Source organism: Trichoplusia ni, chromosome 2 (genome assembly GCF_003590095.1).
Source record: "Trichoplusia ni isolate ovarian cell line Hi5 chromosome 2, tn1, whole genome shotgun sequence".
NCBI classification, from domain to species: Eukaryota; Metazoa; Arthropoda; class Insecta; order Lepidoptera; family Noctuidae; genus Trichoplusia; species Trichoplusia ni.
The window spans coordinates 594,656-615,072 of NC_039479.1; the positions used below are offsets into that span (position 1 = coordinate 594,656).

The 20,417-nt window shown below is 39.9% G+C and overlaps 1 protein-coding gene across 1 annotated transcript; it reads right to left on the reverse strand.

The window, feature by feature from the left end:
• Nucleotides 1-481: 481 nt before the first annotated feature.
• On the reverse strand, nucleotides 482-16,042 carry LOC113501259. Its single transcript, XM_026882345.1, has 25 exons — nucleotides 16,025-16,042; nucleotides 15,182-15,352; nucleotides 14,848-14,963; nucleotides 14,111-14,306; nucleotides 13,629-13,754; nucleotides 11,451-11,666; nucleotides 10,921-11,097; nucleotides 10,186-10,614; nucleotides 9,767-9,992; nucleotides 9,134-9,309; nucleotides 8,620-8,766; nucleotides 8,240-8,347; nucleotides 7,772-7,974; nucleotides 7,312-7,394; nucleotides 6,936-7,048; nucleotides 6,667-6,805; nucleotides 6,129-6,253; nucleotides 5,870-5,992; nucleotides 5,311-5,665; nucleotides 4,711-4,868; nucleotides 4,102-4,279; nucleotides 3,781-3,944; nucleotides 3,358-3,475; nucleotides 2,845-3,038; nucleotides 482-2,618 (listed from the first exon to the last, which is right to left on the reverse strand). Exons 1-25 carry the CDS (start codon nucleotides 16,040-16,042, stop codon nucleotides 1,182-1,184), a joined length of 5,496 nt encoding a protein of 1,831 aa, XP_026738146.1. The 3' UTR covers nucleotides 482-1,181.
• Nucleotides 16,043-20,417: the final 4,375 nt, after the last annotated feature.

Consider the following 20,417-nt stretch of genomic DNA (forward strand, 5'->3'; position numbering starts at 1 on the left):
TTCATTTAGGTTAATAGAAATGTTTGTTTGTTTGAATAAATAAATAATTGCGGACAACATCACATACATTGTTCAGAACCCAAAGTAAGTTGCTAAAGCACTTGTGTTATGGAATTCAGATACAACGAAGGTACCACAAACACCCAGACCCGAGACAATGTTGAAATGTGATTTTTTTCATTGACCCGACCGTGGATCAAACCCGGGACCTCAGAGCTAGCGAAACCTTGAAACTGGTGCGTACGCCACTCGACCACGGAGATCGTTAAAACGTCAAAACAACTGCTCTAAAAATACTGTAGCAATTTCAATAGGATTTTGAGAAGCAATTATACGGCTGCATAGGACCCAAAATACTACTTTTATAGCATGCAATACTCGCAATTAATGCGAATAATATGTTGAGATACAAACAAGTCTTAGTAACACAACTCCATTTTAATTATATAACTCCACAACCTTCCTCAAGGAAAAATAATACTCATACCATATTAATGTAGTTTATTCACAGCCTAAAATAACATGACAAATGATTTTATTTGAAGTTAAATAAATAATTTCTTATGTTAACTCTTAGTAATAATTATAAACACTTATTCACTCAATATTCGTTATTTTTAACATAAATATAAGTACTAAAAACGTATTACATAACTATTGTAATTGTCTATTCATATTAGCACCAACAATTTTAAATTGGAATCCAGATTATTTAAAAAGGTGTACTGAGTTTTGTTACAGGACCTTAAGGTTTGGTCTTGACTCTTAATTTTTTTAGAATTATTTGGAAAGAAAGCTTTTGTTATGAACGAAATATGTTTTAATTTTTGTAATTTATTGTTGTGGACAAAAACGTATTCATGAATTAAAATTAACGAAATTTTACTGTATTGTTTCACGTTCGGAGACATTTAGCATACAATGCCTTACCGTATTCGGTAATCATTACAAAGTCGATGCCGTTCCAACGAATAACGCAACGCCTTTTTAATTAATTAATAACGATTAGTCAACAATTCATTCCGGAATTTGAGGACATAAACAATATGTCTGCTTTTAATTCTATAGCTAACTTGCAGAATAAATAACTCTACATTAACCAATATCAGTCAAACTATTAATATATTATCACTACACTGAACTATAAATGCAAAACTCTTATTATGATTAATCATATAAAGTTAACCTACAGGTATAAATAGTTTCTTTGACATCATGTTATCATCTTCTTTGAAGTAATAGTACGGGCCATGTGCGGTGTATATGCTTTGCAGACTTCTCAAGTCACCGTCAGCCAATCGCGGCTGGAAGGGCTGCGGTGGAAGAACTATCGTGGATATTGGTCCTTCGTAAGTCGAAGGCGCTTGGTTGCTACGGTACAAGGGATGTTGATTCCGGAAATTGGCATTTATCAGCGGCGGCGGAAGATTAAATTTCAAAGGAGGAATAATTATATCAGAAACTGGTCCTTCGATACCGAACATACCAGGTTCCGAGGGAATCCTATTCAGTCTTCTTGTGTCCACGCGTGGGATTGGTTGGTTGATGTAATGCTGTGGCTGGAATACAACATCGGAATAAGGTCCCCTGTCCGAAGGCGCGTGTGTGTACGTGTTCATGTGTTTGTATTGTAACTTCCTCGAATCACTTGCTGACGCGAGGAGCGGTGGGATGAAGTCGGGCGGCGGGAGCACCACAGTCGGCACCGGTCCCTCCACCCCTGAAGGAACTTCCAAGTCTTTGTCTGAATCGATCACGTGAAAGTCTGTTAAAATTGGATTTTCTGCTGGTTCTTGATCCTTCAGTTTTAGGTGTGTTTCTGATTTCGCTTCCGATTTTGTTTCTGGTTTAGTTTTTTCTACTTCTGCGTTTACGGGCTGCGATACCATTTCTTCGTCTGTAAAAGACCTTTTCACTTCAGACTCCTTGCTTCTCTCTTCTTCTGGTATAGTCGGTAGGTTTTCCACAGCATTATCAGTATTCAGGTTGTGGTTTTGGTGAGATGGATCATAATTGTTGTGGTATACGTTCAGATCACTGTCTTCTTGGTCATCACTGTAAATGTTTTTCCGATCCAGAAAAGTGAAATCGTATTTCGCTTGCGTTTCATTGAAAAGTTTGTGTGCTACATTGTTCAGGGAATCAATTTCATGCACAATGTTGTTGCGAGTATCAAATTTGGACTCATCTTTTTCTTTCTCGTTGGCTGGAGCTTCCTCGACAGCGATTTCACCTTTGGTTTCCTGAGCCTGCATAGATTCGCTTTCTTTCTCCTCAGGCATTTCATTCCCTTTAGTTTCATCGACAACTAGTTCTAGTTCCTTCTGTTCTTGAGCTGGTGGAGTAGCTGTTTTTGAGTCTTCAATGAGTTTTTCTAAGTTTCCGATGTCGTCATTGACTCCTATGCTGATTTTGTCCTTTTCTTTTTTTGTCAAGTTATCAAACAGTGGATCCTCGAGAGGTATTCCTTCAGGAATGTCTTCGAATGAGAAGTCTTGTGTGATAATAATGTCATCGGAATCCAGAGCTCTGGCTTTGGTAAATAGATTATCAGTCGCACTGTATTGGTTGGATTCTTGAGCGATACGGGCGGGGCAGTCTTCGGGTATCGTGTATACCTAAATGAGAAAGAGATTTCAAATTAATTCACATGAACAGAATAGAATAGAATATCTATTTTGACTGACTTTTTAACAATCGTTTTGGTTCTTAAAAGTCGAAGATACATATCTGTCATTCGAAAAACTTTGATTAATTTAGTGACGCCGCTTAACCTCAGTATACGAAAATATTACCTAACTTTCGAAAAACCAGTTATTCAAGAAAATCTACAACTGCTAATACCTGTGTATCATTATGCGTGGGTACGTAGTAGTCTTGCACGCGCACGTAGGCGGGCTTGGTGTGCGCGCGCGGTCCGGCGGCGTGCAGCTCCCAGCAGGCGTGGCCGGCGCGCGCGCGCACCGCGCTGCCGTCGCGGCTGCCCAGGTACAGGCTGGCGCGGCTGCTGCTCGCAGTCACCTCGATGCGGCGGAGGACTGTGCGACAGTGATAAGGAAGTGCAAGGTTCGAAGGATGTTTACAGTTATGCAGGTAATGGTTCTATTAAAAGCGTACCAGGTCAAATATGTCTTGCTCATCAACAAATCACGTCAGGGGTCTTTTAAGGTGATAGCGATAAGCATGGTTATTTTTTTTATTATTAACTAATTTTAAGGCTTTTTAGTATCAAGTTATCAGCGACGATCAGAACTTTTGCTAATGTGATTTTTAATTGATGTAGTATTGTCCTTAACAGTAACGTGATTGTTAATGGTGTTCAACTAACTGACTTGGAAATAGCTTCTTTAAACTTACGTGAATCCTGCTTGTTGAGTTGTGAGTAGAGCAGCTGTGCGTCAGCTCCGAACCCTCCCGGGAGGTGCACCTCCAACAACGCCATCTCGGGGAATGTTCCGCTCCACATCACACAGGCCTGCGAATGTGAACCTTATCTACTATAGTATAGGATGTCAAAGGCACGCACGGACTTATGACTTCCCGCCATACGATCAATGATTATCGGACCAGGCTTTATCCCCCTACTAACAGCTCTTAAAGTAAGTTTGCTGCATTCGTAGAGACGAGACAATGGACTGCACTGCACTCTGTTCCCCCTCTCTTCCATTACATTAAGAAGTGGTAGAAGGCCCTCGGCGTTGTCCACAGTGCTTCTGCCTTCATTTCCTTACACATCAAACGGAACCAAATATTAGTATTCCATAGTAGCTTCACACGTACCTCAACAACGGCCGCGCAGAAGCAGCTGGTCCCGTTAATGTCGCAGTTGAAGGGTCCGTCCGTGTGTACAGACACTTGGACGGAGAGAGGTTTGTCTTGGAACGTGCTTTCAGGGGCCAGGCTGTTGTAAGCTCGTGTAGCTTGCACCAAGGCACAACCAGCACCTGTTAAATTAATTCGAGATGCTCAAATTTTCTACGGTAGTTTTTCAGATGCATAATCCGATTTCAAATTTATGTTTTTGTTTTGTTGAAGTACCATTATGTAAAAATAATTTTTATATACGACTTCAAAAAGAAGGACTACTAGAACAACCCCTACCTTCCAAAGTAACAGTGAGCGTGTCTCCCGGCTTCAGCTTCATGACGTCGGGTATCTTGACTCCGGGCCGCAGCACCGCGGAGTGCGCCTCCTGGCCGACGCTCGCTGTCACGTTCAGGGTCGCGTTGGAGGTGTTGGACGACCATGCTGTGAGCGCCTCCAGGGCTACTAGTGTGTCCTGAAAGAAGGATGTTGGAAAAATAGAATCTAATCATAAGATTTTGTATAAATTATAAAGTGAAGTTTGCACAAATTGAGAGATAGAAGACTTTAAAAAGTCCGATATTAAAAATTCATAACCTTACTTTTTCATTTTTGAAAGGAACCGTTTACCTACTCAACCATTTTTCGTTATGATATATTTTACGAGCATATCTTATTGCTGTAGCTCTCCTTATTTCTCCCTTACACCCAATCAAGAGGGAGAGAATCTTAAAAGATGGTAAAATTGTTGCAACAACCTTACAAATTTATAGACTTAAATCTTATGCTACTATCGAGGGGCGCGGAAAAGCTTTTTAACTTTATGTACAGTAGGCGAATTAGGGTGCTGCCAACTGTATTTTGAAGTTCTAAACACTACTCATTAGTGTAATGAGTGTTGTATACCTGTGTAGACACGAAGCCCCCTCCCGGTCCGCGATGCGCGGCCAGCCAGCGCGCGGCGGCGGGCGCGTCGCGCGGCCCGTAGTTACTGAGCTTGGCCGGCGCGCTGTACAGCGCCAGCAGCGCGTACGCGGTCGCCTCGATAGACGTGGACAAACTATCTGTGGTAGGATGAATATTGTTTAGGATGATCCTTCATAGTCTTCTAAACAGGTAGTCATAAATTTTATAATGTTTCTCTTTCTGACATTCAATCTTTTTGCCCTGATAGTACTTGGAGTTTTTCCTCCATTTCCCTTAGAAATTAAAGTAGGCTATCGCTATTTAGGTATAAGTAAGTATAGCTAACCAGATCAAGTGTGTAATCTTATCTTGTTGCGATTAAATTCTCGTTAGTGTATGAACGTAAATAAATAATGATTACAGTGGCATTGTTTATCATTGCACTTTTAACGTCGCAAATCAAATAATTTAATGTATTTCATTATACTCCATCCTTACAAACAAATGCTAATGTGAAACTACTGTATTCCATGAAACTTCAACCTCAGACAATTTTATGTCTCATGCTTTATCCACCCAAATCAATGATTATATACTCACTGGCTTCCCACCACACATATCCCTCGCTCCTCCTGGCCAGCTTGAGCAGCTCCAGCAGCTGCCTGGTCCCCTCATCCTGCTCTATGTCCCAGACATTCCTCCTCAACATACTGGCCTCGTTACTCCTCATCAGCTCCTCCTCATACACCCTCAGCCTCATATAGGCGTAAGTCAGGAGCGCTTGGGCGTAAACCCTTGTATGTGTCTTGGCCTTTAAAGGGGGGAAGGCTCGCAGACAAGAGAGAGTGCTCTGTATAACTCTGTATGGGAGGGGGGAAGTGCTTTCAATGAGGGATGTTATGACGTAAGCAGTGAGCGCCACGCTCGCTACCTCGCCGTCGTCGTTGAGACCGCCCTGGAAAAGAATTTACGGTAAAAGTCGAGAGTTAAAATTAGTCAAATTGCTGAATCAATTTGGCTAATTTTGGTTATGTCGATAGAATTAAAAGTAAATACTTAGACAATATCTTACACCCATTTACCAGACTAACTCGGGTAACTAGATTTTTTAGACCTGGAATTAGAGGTTTTAAATTGAAAACTGCCTTGCTACTCTTACCCTCAGCTCTCTATGGAAGACTTGTCCTTCGTTCCGGAAGCAGCCGTTCTCCATCTGCTGGCTAAGGAGCCATCTCTCTGCTCGAATAATAGCGGACGGTACTTGCAGGTTCGGCCATAGGAACTAAACGAAATTAAAGAAGTTATTACTGCCAAAATTAAAATAAATATCTGATATATAAAATTCTCGTATCATGATGATATATCATTTGAACCCCTCAGAAACTCGGTTTGGTAATTTAACTGTAACGTTATGATACCTGATGAGCCCTCCTGAGATGTCGAACAGCGAAGGCGGTGAGCCACGTCGAGGAGACGGCGTCAGACGGACCGAAGGCACTGAACCCGCCAGACGGGTGCACATACTGCAGTTGGCGAGTGAAACCTGGGGCAAGGTGTTTGTGACATTTAAACACTGTCCACTACTAAGCTATGAAACTGCGTTACGAACTGCGAACTGTCATTATGTCTAGTTGTTATCATTAATGTGTATATGTTTGGATCTTTTTTGCGGTGCCAATACTGTTATTGAGTTTTAGTGCATCATAAATCTTGTCAATTGCTCTGATTGATCCGCACGTGAAGAAGTGTTGTGATCTACACTTAACATTTTAGTACAAGAGGCCTTTGTCTCGCTGTGAGAAATTTTCTGTAGTTTTTTTGTTGTTTCAAAAAACAAACGAAGGACACGCACTAAGGAATTAAATCCTTGTTTCGTGGGGTTTTCACAAACATTCAAGTTTCTTGTAAGTGCAGTCATTATTGACATTAATTTTATTTAAATAATGAAAATACTACCTCTAGCAACGTGTTCCCTTGCAGTAATGGCGGCGATGGAGGTCGGTTCCAGTTGCTCCAGCGCCAGTAAGTTGGTAGCAAGCTGCGCCATGTTTTGCTCCCCACAGCCTCGAGGTATCATTAGGAGGGAGTCAGCATCCTGCAGTGATTGAGAGGAAATTAGTCTAAACTCTACTATCTCTGGATAGAAATAGGTGTTACAAAAAAAAAACTATGAAAAGCTGTATTTGAATTTCTTTTTGAAGCTGTCCTGCTTGAATAATACTTACAGCCAATAGAGGCCCAGTTACGTCACTGACGGCCCATACAGTGAGGGTTTCAGTTCCCGGCGCGGACAACACCGGCGAGAACTCCCACACCACTTCTGATAGACCACCATTATCTGCAAATTTATGGATTTTTGGTTCTTTGACATTTTGTAATAAATCTAAGGTAAAAGTATAAGGTACCGCTCTCGGACTGGATGCGGTAGCGTGTGACCGAGTGTCACGGAAACTTAGGGGAAGCTGATAGAATGATGATTTGGAACAACAAATAGATTTTATCGTGCTCTAGTAGAATTCCAATAGGCCTAAAGTGGTGCGTTAAAAAGTATAACTTGAAACCTGAATGTTAGATATGATAGTGTATTTTGAAGTATCTTACCATTTCCACAAAGTAGTGTAGATCTCTGGTCCTGAATTGGAATTCCCTCAGGGTCCACAGCAATGCGGAGAATGACTTCATCGCTGTAGGGAAAATAATTAGAGTTTAGTGGAAGCCAAGAAAATTGTACCAAAATTTATCTGGGATCTCTCAGTTTTCTTCGAAATCTTAATAAGCCATTTTAAATGCAAATAGACAAATGGCCTATACAAGTGTGAAAATAAAGAGCATTTTTTTAATTCTGAAAACGTCTACCACGCTAAGGAATGTCATTTACCCTACTTTGTCTAAAATTTAAAAAAAGGCTATTCTCTGAGATTGTTGCGACGTTCTCAGGGTAGTCAGTCAGGAAATTTCGACTCCAGCTAGCTAAAAAATGACTTGTAAAAGTGGTGACGTCTATCCTATTTACAGAATACATGATTTCATTCCTGACCCCTTACTTATTCCTCTTACTAACCTGACCCCTGTCTTCCCGCTGGTGACATTCCCGCAGTTCCCATCGCTCACAGCCTTGGCGCGGATGCTGACGCGCGCGGGCGCCGCCACCCTCGCCCTGATCTCTGCGCTGCGGGCGATAGAGGAACGCGAGTTGACGCACGCTGTCTCTACTAGTTCTTTTGGACCTTCCACGTTGGGGTCTGTTAGGATCTGGATTTGAATCTGTAATGAAATAACCAGTGTCAAGAAAAATAAAATTGCCCAAAATCTCATGTCAGCTTACTGCAGTCCACTACTGGATGGACTGTGGGCGATGAATAGATAAAAGCAGACGCCTGACTTATTCTGGTTGCTACTCCTAAATGAAACAAATCTATAACGATGACTTTTCAATCCACGCCAGAGTTTACATCCTCAAAGGAAAAAAGAAAGCATTTTTGATAGAGGATACATTTATAGTCACGTAGGTAAAAAGTGTTCTACTCACACTGAGTGGTTGATAAAGGTAGTTGAAGATCCGGTAGCGAATGATGGAGGAGTCACCGCGCCGCAGACGTTTGGGGCTGTCAGCGTGGATGAAGAACTCACGGAACACCTGGAACGGAACAAAATAAATACTAGTAAACATGTTTGCCAAGTTATTAAAAATAACTGATCAAACACAGTAACTGAATAGATTCGTAAAGAAAGAAAACTAATCTGTAGAACCTGGAGAAGGTTTACTTGTTCCAAAGTGAGCACAACCAAAAATTCGTTTGGAAATTTTTGTAGTACCTAATTGCATGTATAGCTTGACCAGTATATAGAATCTGATTCATTCAGCTCAATTATTTTAGGCCACATACATTTATGAAAAATATAATTTACCTGCAGTACGGCTGGAGTGGATACAGCGAGTCCGTTACGTGACAAGCAGACGGCTGAGGCTTCGAACCTGCTGATGGAGTCCGGAGCGCGCGCTGTGGCTACGCCCGTGCCGGATGAACTGACCGCTAGCAGACGCCATAGCCAAGCCTGGAAAGGGAACAATGACCAATGCGATTTTATTAATTTAGGTATACTTACGAAAATTGATCGAATCCTATAAATTTGTGGAATAGAATAATACGAAAGAGACAAAAACGGAAATTCCTTTTTTAAGTTCTATGGCAAAAAGCTTGACGCCACCTTGAAGACCACTTTGCCAAGAGTGTCATGAAGTCCAAAAAGTCCAAAAAAGAAGATGGGGAATAAGACAAATGAAAGTTACAATAAAATTATGATCAATTAAACGCCATACATACCAGAGTCACATACCGCCTAGCTACTAGAAACGAACTGTAAAGAATTACCTATACGCTGAAAAAAATCTTATCCTTTGTATATAAGTAAATGGCAGTACCTCAGAAAAATCACTCCTAGGCACAGTAGCCTCATCGGTGACTAGCGAGGCGGGGGGGCTGGGCTTGCAGCGGCTGGGATTGGATGTCTCCCCGCCAATGAGACGGAGACCAGCTGCAGCCAGCCACGTGGACGTCAGCTCTATACTGCTGGTCGGGATCTCTGGACTGTCCACATCTGGAAAATAATAATAGGCTTTTTTAGTAGCCGCCTGGAAATGTAGAAAATAATTGTAGGTAATATAAAAAACTAAATTTTATTTCAAAATAGGTATTTTTTTTCTTTCCATCGAAAGTTATTACGAAGGTATTTTCCAATTTTATGCTTAAATCGATTTATGCAGAGCAAAAATTTTCACGCTATGAAGATTGGTAAAGACGTAAAAATAGTATGTTCGCATAAATATTTATATTTGAAAGTTAGCTGTTTAGTTTGAATGGGGAGATGCATATTTTTATTATCCTTGCACTCCTAACGATTGGAGTGTATAAAAACCATTTCAATGTATCTACAGTATGATGGTAGATATGATCAAGACAGTCAAGCAGTAAAAACAATATTAAAGTGAATAAATATTGTTTCTCAGACTACTGAAGATTGAAGAAACACAAGTAAAATGAAACCGATCACTTACTAAGGAAGCACTCCCCGGCCGCATCATACTCCGTCAAATTCCTGTGACTATCTATTAGCTTTCTAAGGCCTCCCATCAGCTGTTCTTTGACTGTGGGCGGTGGCTGGGCCCACTTGGCTGCAGAGTCCAGGACTGTAAGGGCACAGAGCGCTGGTCCCGGTGTCGATATCTTCAGGGCTACTGTGGATCCTGGTTGAGCGTGACGATTGACCCATGTCGCTTCCACCTGCGTTCAAAAGACTTAAAGATTCTCTAGGTTTTGTAAATTGGTTATACAAAGAGTTAAGTATTTGCAAAGTATCTAAATAGATGTATGATGATAAGTAATTTTATTTCGAAAAATGAATAAGTTAACAACGATTCAAAATTTAAAGATATTTGATGCTAAAGTTTAAATAAAGTTTAATGAACTATCGTACCTTATTGGCAAAACACTCGTTCATCTCAAAATGCTTGCTAGCACTGACCAGTTCCCCGTTATAATAGAAATAAGCTATCAGATGACTATCGGGGCACATCTGATGCGACATCTTTATCGGCAGCATGACCCTCAACTGGTGTCTATCCAAAAGCGAGTCAGACAATTCTGTAGTATTAAGGACATCACTATCTTTCTGAGTTTCATAGTCCTTGCTGTCTACTTTATTATCACTTAAAGGACCATTGATACTTCTGGTGTATTTATCTGGTCCTTCGTTTGAGTCCCGTTGTGCCATGACCACGTCGTGTTGCAGGCTAGTGTTGCAGATGCTGTTACGAGCTGTGACGCGGACCTGGTCGGCGGAGTTGAATGATGGACATTGCGTGGTTGCTCCCCATCGCTGTATGATGCCTCCACGAGTTACCACCTGTAAACAGAATGGGATGAATAAAATGCTTGTCTATATTTGTCTCCCACTGCACGGATAGCTGAGTGGGTGAGGTCAAAAGGCCAAACCCACTGAACGTGATGTGTCGCGGATTCGATCCCCGATTGGACAAGCTTTTGTGTAATATACGAATGCTTCTCTTGAGTCTAGATGTCTTTGTGTCTGTGATTTGAATGTCCATAAAACCCCCGCAACGTAAAGATTCAATTTCTCAATGACGAAGTCTTTTTTTCAAGCTTAGCCTGGTTTTGGACGGGATAACTGCCTCTTAACGATAATACTCACAACGAAATGCACAGTGAACGGCGTGGTGATGTTCGCATGCAGATACAGCGGCACGTATGTCCTCGCCTGGCGGGACTCTGCGCGCAGCGGGCCGAGCGCCGCGTGCACGCCGCCCGAGTGACGCACCGGCAGGGCGAGTGGGGCCGCCGAGATTGTAGAGTCGTTTGATAGGGATGCCTGGAATGATAAGACGGTAAGTGATACTTGGTAGCTTCATTTGAATATAGGGAGATGTAGTTTTGAGAATGAAGTGTTTAATTTTTATGAGCTTCTGTACACCTTTTAGGTACCAAATACCAGAAGAATAAAAACGGAATCCTATTACTAAGTCCATCTGTCTGTCACCAGACTGAATCTCATGAACTGTTCCAGTTTGAAAGCTGTAATTTTATCTATATTTGGTTGCTGATATAAAAATGAAAATCACCTCTTGATGGCTTGACCTTGATAGAGATCGTCAAGTTTTAGTTTAAATTACTAAACAGAGTTACTTTCCACTATTTCAAAAATACAATATTTCAATAAAGTACCTCAAATCTATAAAACGGTGCGGAGTAATCACTGGCCGCAAAGAATAGGCTGGCGACTCCCGCTGCGTCAGTGGCGCCCTCTGCACAGAGCGAGTCTCCCGCCCTCTGCTCCTTCTGCGATTCCTGTCTATCTTCATTGGTCTCACTCCAGGGGTAACGGCAGACCCGCACTAGAGTATCCGCTGCCGGCTTATCATCCCAACGTGTTGCCTTCACCTAAATCAAATATGGAAATGAAAAAACTTTTGTTTTGTTACGTCACCTATATATATCACGTCACGTATAGTGTCGTGACTTGTCAGTTCAATGCTTTTTAGCGATTCTTCAACGTTAATTGCTCGGAGTAATTCACCTTATTACTAATTTGAATTTATGTGAATATGTTTGTTACTTCGTCAAGCTCAAAGCGCTAGACTGTTTTCGATGAGATATGGAAGGAGCTGACACCTAGGATTACTACATAGGCTACATTTTATCTCACTGCATCAAAGGATGGTAGTGTATTTGCAGTCATAAACGACATAAAGGCAGGCGAAAGCCGTGGGCAACAGCTAGTTTGACATCTAAAGACACGGTTCTTTAGGTTATAAATATGTTAGGTAAATAAACACAAAAATCAGATGAGTAATATTAGGGATTACCTCTACCTCAAAAAATATCGTCTTTACCTCTATAAAATACTTAAAAGGAGTGTGTAGGTAGCAACCGTGATGTTTAGGAGTTCGTTCCGATTTCTCATGACTTTTAAGTCATAAAGGTAGTATTTCAGTTTCCCAAACAACGAAACTTGTATATCAATTAAAGTCCAAGTCAGTGCCCCTGTGAGAACAGATTCCCCGCCGATGGAGATAACAAAATAATAACAATTTTAATGTTTTGGGTTTCATTATACAACAATGTTTTCAGATCTTTTAGATAACACGTACATTGTTTTGTAAGGTAACTTTAGGCAAGTTATACATGAATTAAATGTTTTGATTTGTTTGACACCAAGATTGTTGTGAAAGGAATAAGTCAATTTTTTAGGCAAGTTATACATGAATTCTTGTTTTGATTTGTTTGAAATTAAGATGGGTGAGAAATGAATAGTTTAATTAATCGGGACTGGAAACTAGTTGGAAGTCAAAGTCTGGAATTACAATTTACAGGAATTATAGCTTTGTGATTGAGCAAATTAATCTGAAGAATAAACTGTTGGCGGTGTCGAAAGGGGAGGGGAACTCACACAATCGCCAAAGCAGATGCCATAATATTTCATACTATGTAAAGTGTGTTATCATGCCTGTATCTTGAATGTTTGTGAAACTCCCGCGAGAAAAGATTTAAACTCCGAGGGCCATATATTTTTTGTTAAAAAAATAACTCTCTACTGCGAATAAATGTATTTTTTTTATTCTTGTGGTTTACAGCACAAAATCAATATATGTAAAATAAATATGGAATGACCTGGAACCTACTAATTACTTAAAAACATATGCTAGTTAGTACATTACAAAAGGAATACAAAAACATTGTTATTTAATCACATAAGCAACAAAAACTACACTGAATATACATAACTTGCTAAAGAAACATAATTATCTCATGTAATCGTAGGCTCTCAATAAAAACAATAACTAATTGTAATCTAATTACGGTATTAATTGCTTAAGACAACGGCGCGCAAATATACGACAGACAACTAATTACATTTCAAAAGCGTTCAATTGCTCAAATATATGGATTTTTATTATGTGATGACTTTCGTTCTTAACCCCCGACGCAAAAAGTGGGGTCTTATAAGTTGTCTGTACAACCATAGCTTCGAAACGGAATGAGTTTGTATTAAAGGATCGTGGCATTACAGGCTAGTGTTCTTAGACATGTTAAGAAAAAATAATCAAGAGAGTTTTTAGCTGTTTGATTATAGTTTTGGTAGTGGGGAGATCCGATTGCTAAGAGAGAGTATCAATTACTACTGATAAGGATGATTGTTGAGGGTCATAATGGGTTATTGTCGTGTATTTTGTTTTTATTTTTGACTTCTTAACTGTTAGAAGTATCACTTGTCTCGGAGGGCTCCACTTATCCTGTTGTGGAAGCAAGATGCTGACACAATAAGTGTAATGTGCTATCCTGCTTGTGTGATCAAAGTCGTGGATTAGGAGGTCATGGTTATAGGCTAGGCTAGGTACTGACCTTTAATTTAAATGGTAGCTTTGCGGAGATGACGGCGCGGTGCTTGGTGAGGAACTCCAGCGATATCGGCTTGTCCACCACCTGGGAGACCACCGTCGTGTTCTGCCAGATCCTGGTGCCATCCTCCTGAGGATTCATACAGATTTGTGAAAGGTGCTATTTAACGATTCTGGTCGATTGATCGATATTAGGTGCTATGTTGATAATGTTTGTGAATTAACCTACCAACTACGGCCGACCGTCTCTTTTTGACAGTCATTCAAAGGTTGTATTAGATTTTTTGAAATCGAATACCCTGTTATCATCATGCTGAAATAACTATAGTATCAAAGTTTTGGAAGAATATCTAAATGCTAAAACTGGGTGTCTAGTGGATGCGACTTGAATACATTCAATTTTATTTCAATATTTTTTTTTAATATTTAGAATCAGGCGATACTTTGAATACTACTTCAAATATCTATGTTTTCTTATAATCTAACCTGGAATGAGAAGTCAGCGACCACCACATCAGGTGGGTTTGGTCCGTCCAGACCCACTCGCTTGGCAGCCGTGGCGTGGCGGTGGCAGGCCTTTGGAGCCTTCAGCTGCACGGCGGTACGGATCCCCACGCTGCCACCACCAGCACCACGGAGACGTATCACCAGCATACCTTCTACTGCTTCTGACCAAGGATACCTGCAAATACGTAATGAAGAGGAGACTTTTAATTATTGCGTCACAAATAACCTGGAAAGCAAATACGTATAGCCGGCGAATACAATGATGGGGCCAGTGTAACTTTTTATGGCGAGAAAGAGCTGCAAAATATCCCCAAATCTGTTTCACACAACTAATTTGAATACTTCGATCTTGCTCTAGCAAACTTCGATATCTTTTCTGAAGTGCCGACATCAGATGTACTATATTTTGGATATTAAAAAAATATTTGTAGATTGTGCTATCGTGATATTATGTCTTAAACGCCTTAATGTTTTTTTGCAGACCATCTGTTACAATTCGATGACCATCATAGACTAGTGACTATGGTATACTATGACCAATGCGGTTTTTGGTTATTACATCCATTAATTATAAGTTAGTTTTACTCAAGCATAATATTATCGAGGGACTCATATTATATAGTAGTGACATTACCAAATCGTAACCTCCCCTCACACATAGTTCCCTTAGAGTCTGTTACCATGGCAACCGGTTACCTTTATTATTAATCTCTCACCTGACACAGACAGTCCAGACCAGTCTATCGCTGGTCCTCAGAACTCGTGGCGCGTGCCTCACGCTGAGCTGGAACGGAGGGAGCTCGTAGTTGCCCACCCAGAACACAGCAGTACCCTGCACATATGAGAATTTTCCATAACTACTCACTACTTACGTTACTTTGCAGGTATTTAACCTTTTTCGAAACGGATTGGGGTTTTTTGAGTCTAAATCCGCGCAGAAGATTTTGTAAAAAACAGCAACAAACATCCATAAATCCATACATGTAAGCATACAAACTTTCGCGTTTATAATTTAATATTAGCAGGATTGCCATCCCTCTCATATCATACCTGTGAGCCATCCCCCAGCTTGGCCCTGAGCGTCCACTTCCCGCTGGGCGCCAGTTCGTCGAGCTGGTACTGAAGCTGCGCCAGCCCCAGTCTCGTGCGCACCCGCGTCCACTGCGTCACCCTCGTGCCCTCCCACGCGCCACTCGGACCCTCCAGCCAGACCTCCTCGATCTAGAATAAAGATCATCAATATAAATAACATGCCTGAAAACAAAACAAAGGTTTTTTTTTTAATTTTGTTGTGACTTCAAGGACAGTCAATTGTTTTTGTGTAATACCAGACCAATTGTGTGTGGTGTTAGTTGATCATCATTGGATTCTAGATTTCGGTGGTGGTGCTATGCCTTTTAAAGAAGACCAGCCATGTGTGAATCGAACTCGCAACATTGAGGTCATAGAAACAGGCTGAACAGCAAATTAAGGATGGATTGGGTACTCAGAAATTTGTTTATCATACAACAAATTAATGATCTATTTGCTCCACCTCGATGTTTATTTGTTGTTAGGGTGACAACAGAAATATATCATCTGGCAAAATTTAAACTATCTAGGTTTCAAATTCATAACATGCAGCTTGTTGAATACCGGGCAGACTGCGGTGCCTCAGTAATAATATTCCATTTTTACCCCTTGGATAGGAAACCCTAAAAACCATTAAAGCTCTACCAATCTGATAAAAAACACAACAGCAATTAATAGCTGTTTGGCTTTTCATTAGTCACAAGTACTTACTCAAATAGTGACTCATTCTTACCTAAGGCAGAAAATGTAATTAAGTGGAACAGTGTTCCAACCGTGACTGCATGGAGGTCTTGTTACATGTGATGTGACTAATTATCCTACCTGAAGATAAACAGGCATTTGCTTTTTTCGCCTATTTTGAATCCAAAAGTCGGTTTTGTATAGAGGTGGATATAGTAAAAAATGTTGGGTGACATTGTGATGTTCGAGCCGTCTAAGTAAAATTCTTTTGTATTTTCGAGTTCTTCAATTCCAAACCAAAAAAGCAAGTTAGAAGCTTGTTTTTAGTCCTTGTGTATAAATTTTGGAGTACTTATTAATATACATTATCCTCACCCAAAAGCGTCACGAAAATTTTCAGAAGTTGGTAAATTGCGCCAATGCGTTCGATACCTTAGCCAAACTCTTCAATATAAATAAACTCATCTTAAATAATGCATGGCATTGAACGCAGAGGTCTTGGTGGGTCACGAAGTAACATAATTTAATAGGAAATATATAAAGATGTCGAGTTGTCCGACTACCGTTACATCCTTAACCTGGTGACCCTGTTAAAAGCTTTTTTATGAACTTGAGTTTATACTTTGTTTATGTTTATAAAATAAGGTCGATTTTTGCTTGGCATGGTGTGCTGGCTGGGTTATAAACGTTTTAGGTTTCTAGGTTTTAATAGAATTCGTATTTAGCTTGAGTGCCTCGGATTCTATTTCCAGGCAACTCAGGGAGGCTAGGTTTCTCCTGTCATAAAGAATTTTCAGATTCCACTGGCAAATATTTACAAAAAAAAAAGATGACGAAAGAATTTTTAGATTCCGCTCTGGCAAATATAAAAAAAAATCGATGACTTAATTTGAAAATCTGAAATTTATTTTATATATAACCTGTACTTTCAATCTACTCAGTGGGATTTGTTCCCCAATTATTAACATATACAAAAGTATTTCAGGTCGAGATACGCAGCAGAGATCAAAATCAGCAATTAAGGCCCGGTGGCCGTTGTCAATCGTATCTGATCGCTTTTACATGCAATTCATTACTCAAATTGCGCAAATGCTGCTGCACGGCAACAACTGCGTGCATCTAGGGTTGTCAGAGAGTGTCTTTGAAAAAATAGAATGTTACGGAAATGTTTTTTCTTCAGTCAAGTTCTTCAGTAAATGGACAGACAAATGGTAAATTCGGAGTCTTGGTAATTGGGCTCTGAATTACCCAAAACCCTGAAAAGAAGAAAAAAATAAACTAAATTCCAACAATGGTCAGCCCTAATTACATAAAACATACCTACAAAAAAAGCATTCTAGGTATATAACAAAATGGCTTGTTATACAAAACTGTGTACGTAACTCTACTGTTAGTTAGCATTGTTATATTACCATGTTATTGTTCCCCGCCCTATAGACCTGTTTCAATGCTTTGATTGTGGCTAGAATTTTAAGCGGCAGCTTCCGATGATTTTGAGATGAGATGGATAGGATAAAGGGAAGTGTAATTGTGTTTTCTTTGCTAGTATTATTGATGGCATGTTTTAAATATTGATCCTGTGGAAATGAACAGCATAATTAAAGAAAAGAATTAGATTTTTTTTTTAAATGGGATTATATATTCCCGGACTAATCTACCTAAGGCTCTACCACCAATAATTATGGTTGTGTAAGCTTGACAGCTAAATACTCGGCGTAGAGCGGCATCTGTCTTCCACAATGGCAAAAATATTAAAGGGGCTGATTTTTCAATTGCCAGATAACTTTTATTCGACGAATATGTACATTTTGACAGCTTTTGTATGGAAAATATGTCAAACAGCCATATTTATTCCTCTGATAAAAGTTATCTGACGGTTGAAAAATCGGGCTTAAGACGTGTTGATAGATCCATAACTGTAATCCACGAAATAAATAAAAGTTTCATCGGCCCGGTCGCAAATTCAGACTTGTCAAGCAGCACAATTAGCCACAGACAGGGACAGTCCATAAACTAAAAGAATACACATTTGTTTTGCCATAAGAAATTAATTTTAAACGGCCGTGACTAAGGGCTATATTTCACCGGGACACCATGGCGGCGCAACCAGTTGCGCCACCGTGGTGTCCGTAAGCTACCAAACTAGACACCATACAGACACCAGAGTCGCCACACTACACTGAAGATAGAGTCAAAATGGACGTTGAAGAGACAGCACTACTGCTGTATGTAAGTAGGAAAAGAGCGTTAAAGAGAAAAAAGAAACAGTGGTGGGTTCATCCTTATTTAGCCGATCGCTGTAAGAAAGGACAATTCGTTAACATATACGACGATCTAAGAAGATATCCGGATAAGTTTTTTGGCTATGTGAGGATGTCCTTGAGGTCCTTTGATGAGTTGTGTGAACATGATTTGTTGAAGCAAGACACAATATTAAGAAAATCAACCGTGGCGGCGCAACCAGTAACATTCTGTGCACGCGTCCGAGTTGGTCGCGCCGCCAAATTGGTTGCGCAACCAAACGGACACCAGGTGAGTAACTCTCTATAGAGCTGTATACATTTTGTTGGTAGCGGCGACTGGTTGCGCCGCCATGGTGTCCCGGTGAAGTATAGCCCTAAAGCATGGCTCATCTAAATGACTCCAAAGCAAATGATTTACAATTTTACGGGACTCCGAATCGGCCTCGACTAGACAATGCGAGAATCGGCGATCCATAACTGGTTTCCATACAACTTGTATGTATGTATGATGTATGGAAACCTGCGCCTGCGCACCGGCTATCCGTGTCATTGTGTCGGTCGGTCTCATCTGGTAACTGTACACCAATTGTATCAGCTGTCAATGGTTCTTTATTGCGATAATAGTACAGTTGTGGATCGCTTGGTTGGGTCGGAAACGGAACTATTGGATCAAGCATCCGAATTCCGTTTTGTTAAAAACAGTTGATGTGCTTTGATGAAATGATTTGGTTCCCATGGTGATTAAGTTTTAAGAACCAAATATGCTGTCAAATATTTCGTAATTTTGACAATCGGGAGAAGAAAGTAAAATAAATATGTAAATAAACCGAGTTCAAGTTTAATTTTCTTAACTTGGTTTAAGAAATGCAAAGGAAAATAAAAAATAAGATAGAAGGTGGAAGGGCTAGAGGAATAGATCTTAGTTCGACCCGAAATGCTATTAGTTAATAATGGTTGACGAAGTACTGGAAGCGATAACCAAATGGTATGCCTTTATTGCTATATCAGGAACACCAAGATTCGACAACTGAAACAGGTTTTATTTTATCATAATAAAAGTCATTAACTCGAAAGTGAAATTTAATTAAAAAGTAAGTGGTAATAATACAGAATGTTTACGGGCGAAGAGAAATCCTCGGTGCAGGGTGTGCGAACAAGTTTTGCATGCCAACCGTGTTAGTAGGACGGCTGTCGTATGAAGCTTTTCCATTAAGCCGGGTTTAAGGATGGGTTCCTTATTTAGAAGAAATGACAATTACTTTAAACATAGGTAAAACTCTAAACCTGTCCACTTTCTCATGTTTGAAGATAAGTGTTTGTTCACTAAGATGCAATTGCTATGTAATTCATTTAAACAAAAATATGAATAATTGAACTCAACCGGGAAATAGAAGCTGGATTTTTGGGCTTGTAGTATCGAAATCACCGCTAAGTTTGTACATGATCAATTTGTTAGCTAGAATTTTACTTGAAAATTTTGATGACTATCCGACAGAACATAGAAAGACACCAACAGATGAGTGCTTAGATAGAGATATCATCACAGTTCCTATTTCCAGAAAATACTATTCAGGAAATACAAGTCCCTGTCCTACAGATATTATCGCATAAATATCTTTATTACCCATTTCTCCGTAACCAATATAACTTTGCTTTCATCCGAAAAGAAATTTCGTCCATTCGCGAAGGTGTGGAAACTGGTTTGCGAACGCTGCACTGATACAATCTGTGTCAGTCGTACACATCGTACAGATTTATTTGCTTCGTCTGCTTATTTTTTGCAAACTTAATATTTATTTTATTTTAACAGTTTGTCAGTTTTTAAGTGTTACAAGGTGGGAATAGAAATGTGTGTTTGTTTTTGGTCTGAGTTCATTTTTACTTTTGTTTGTAGAAAAGTTGTAAGCGTTGTAGCCATGACATTGCGCTTTTGTTTAGTAGGTTTTGTTTAAATGTATTCTACGATGCAAACGTCTTGTAGGTTTCTTTATTATGTATTAGTCATACGTTGGAAGTTTTTGTTTAAGTTCAGAACATTAATTTTCAAGTTTTTACGAGTCAAATTTGAATACTAGAGATGTACCTACGTTTTTTATTTCTATTTGTCGCATTTATTTACTAGAGATTTAATTTGGACAAAATTAATGAACATTGAAAACGACCGTTTTATACAGTCGTGGGTTATCATAGCCAGTTGAAGCTTCTGTACGTTTAATCGTATCAGGTTTAAGTTACAGCTAAGATAACTGCATCAAAACAGGATTCATTCCTGTTTTGTAAGCGTTTGCATT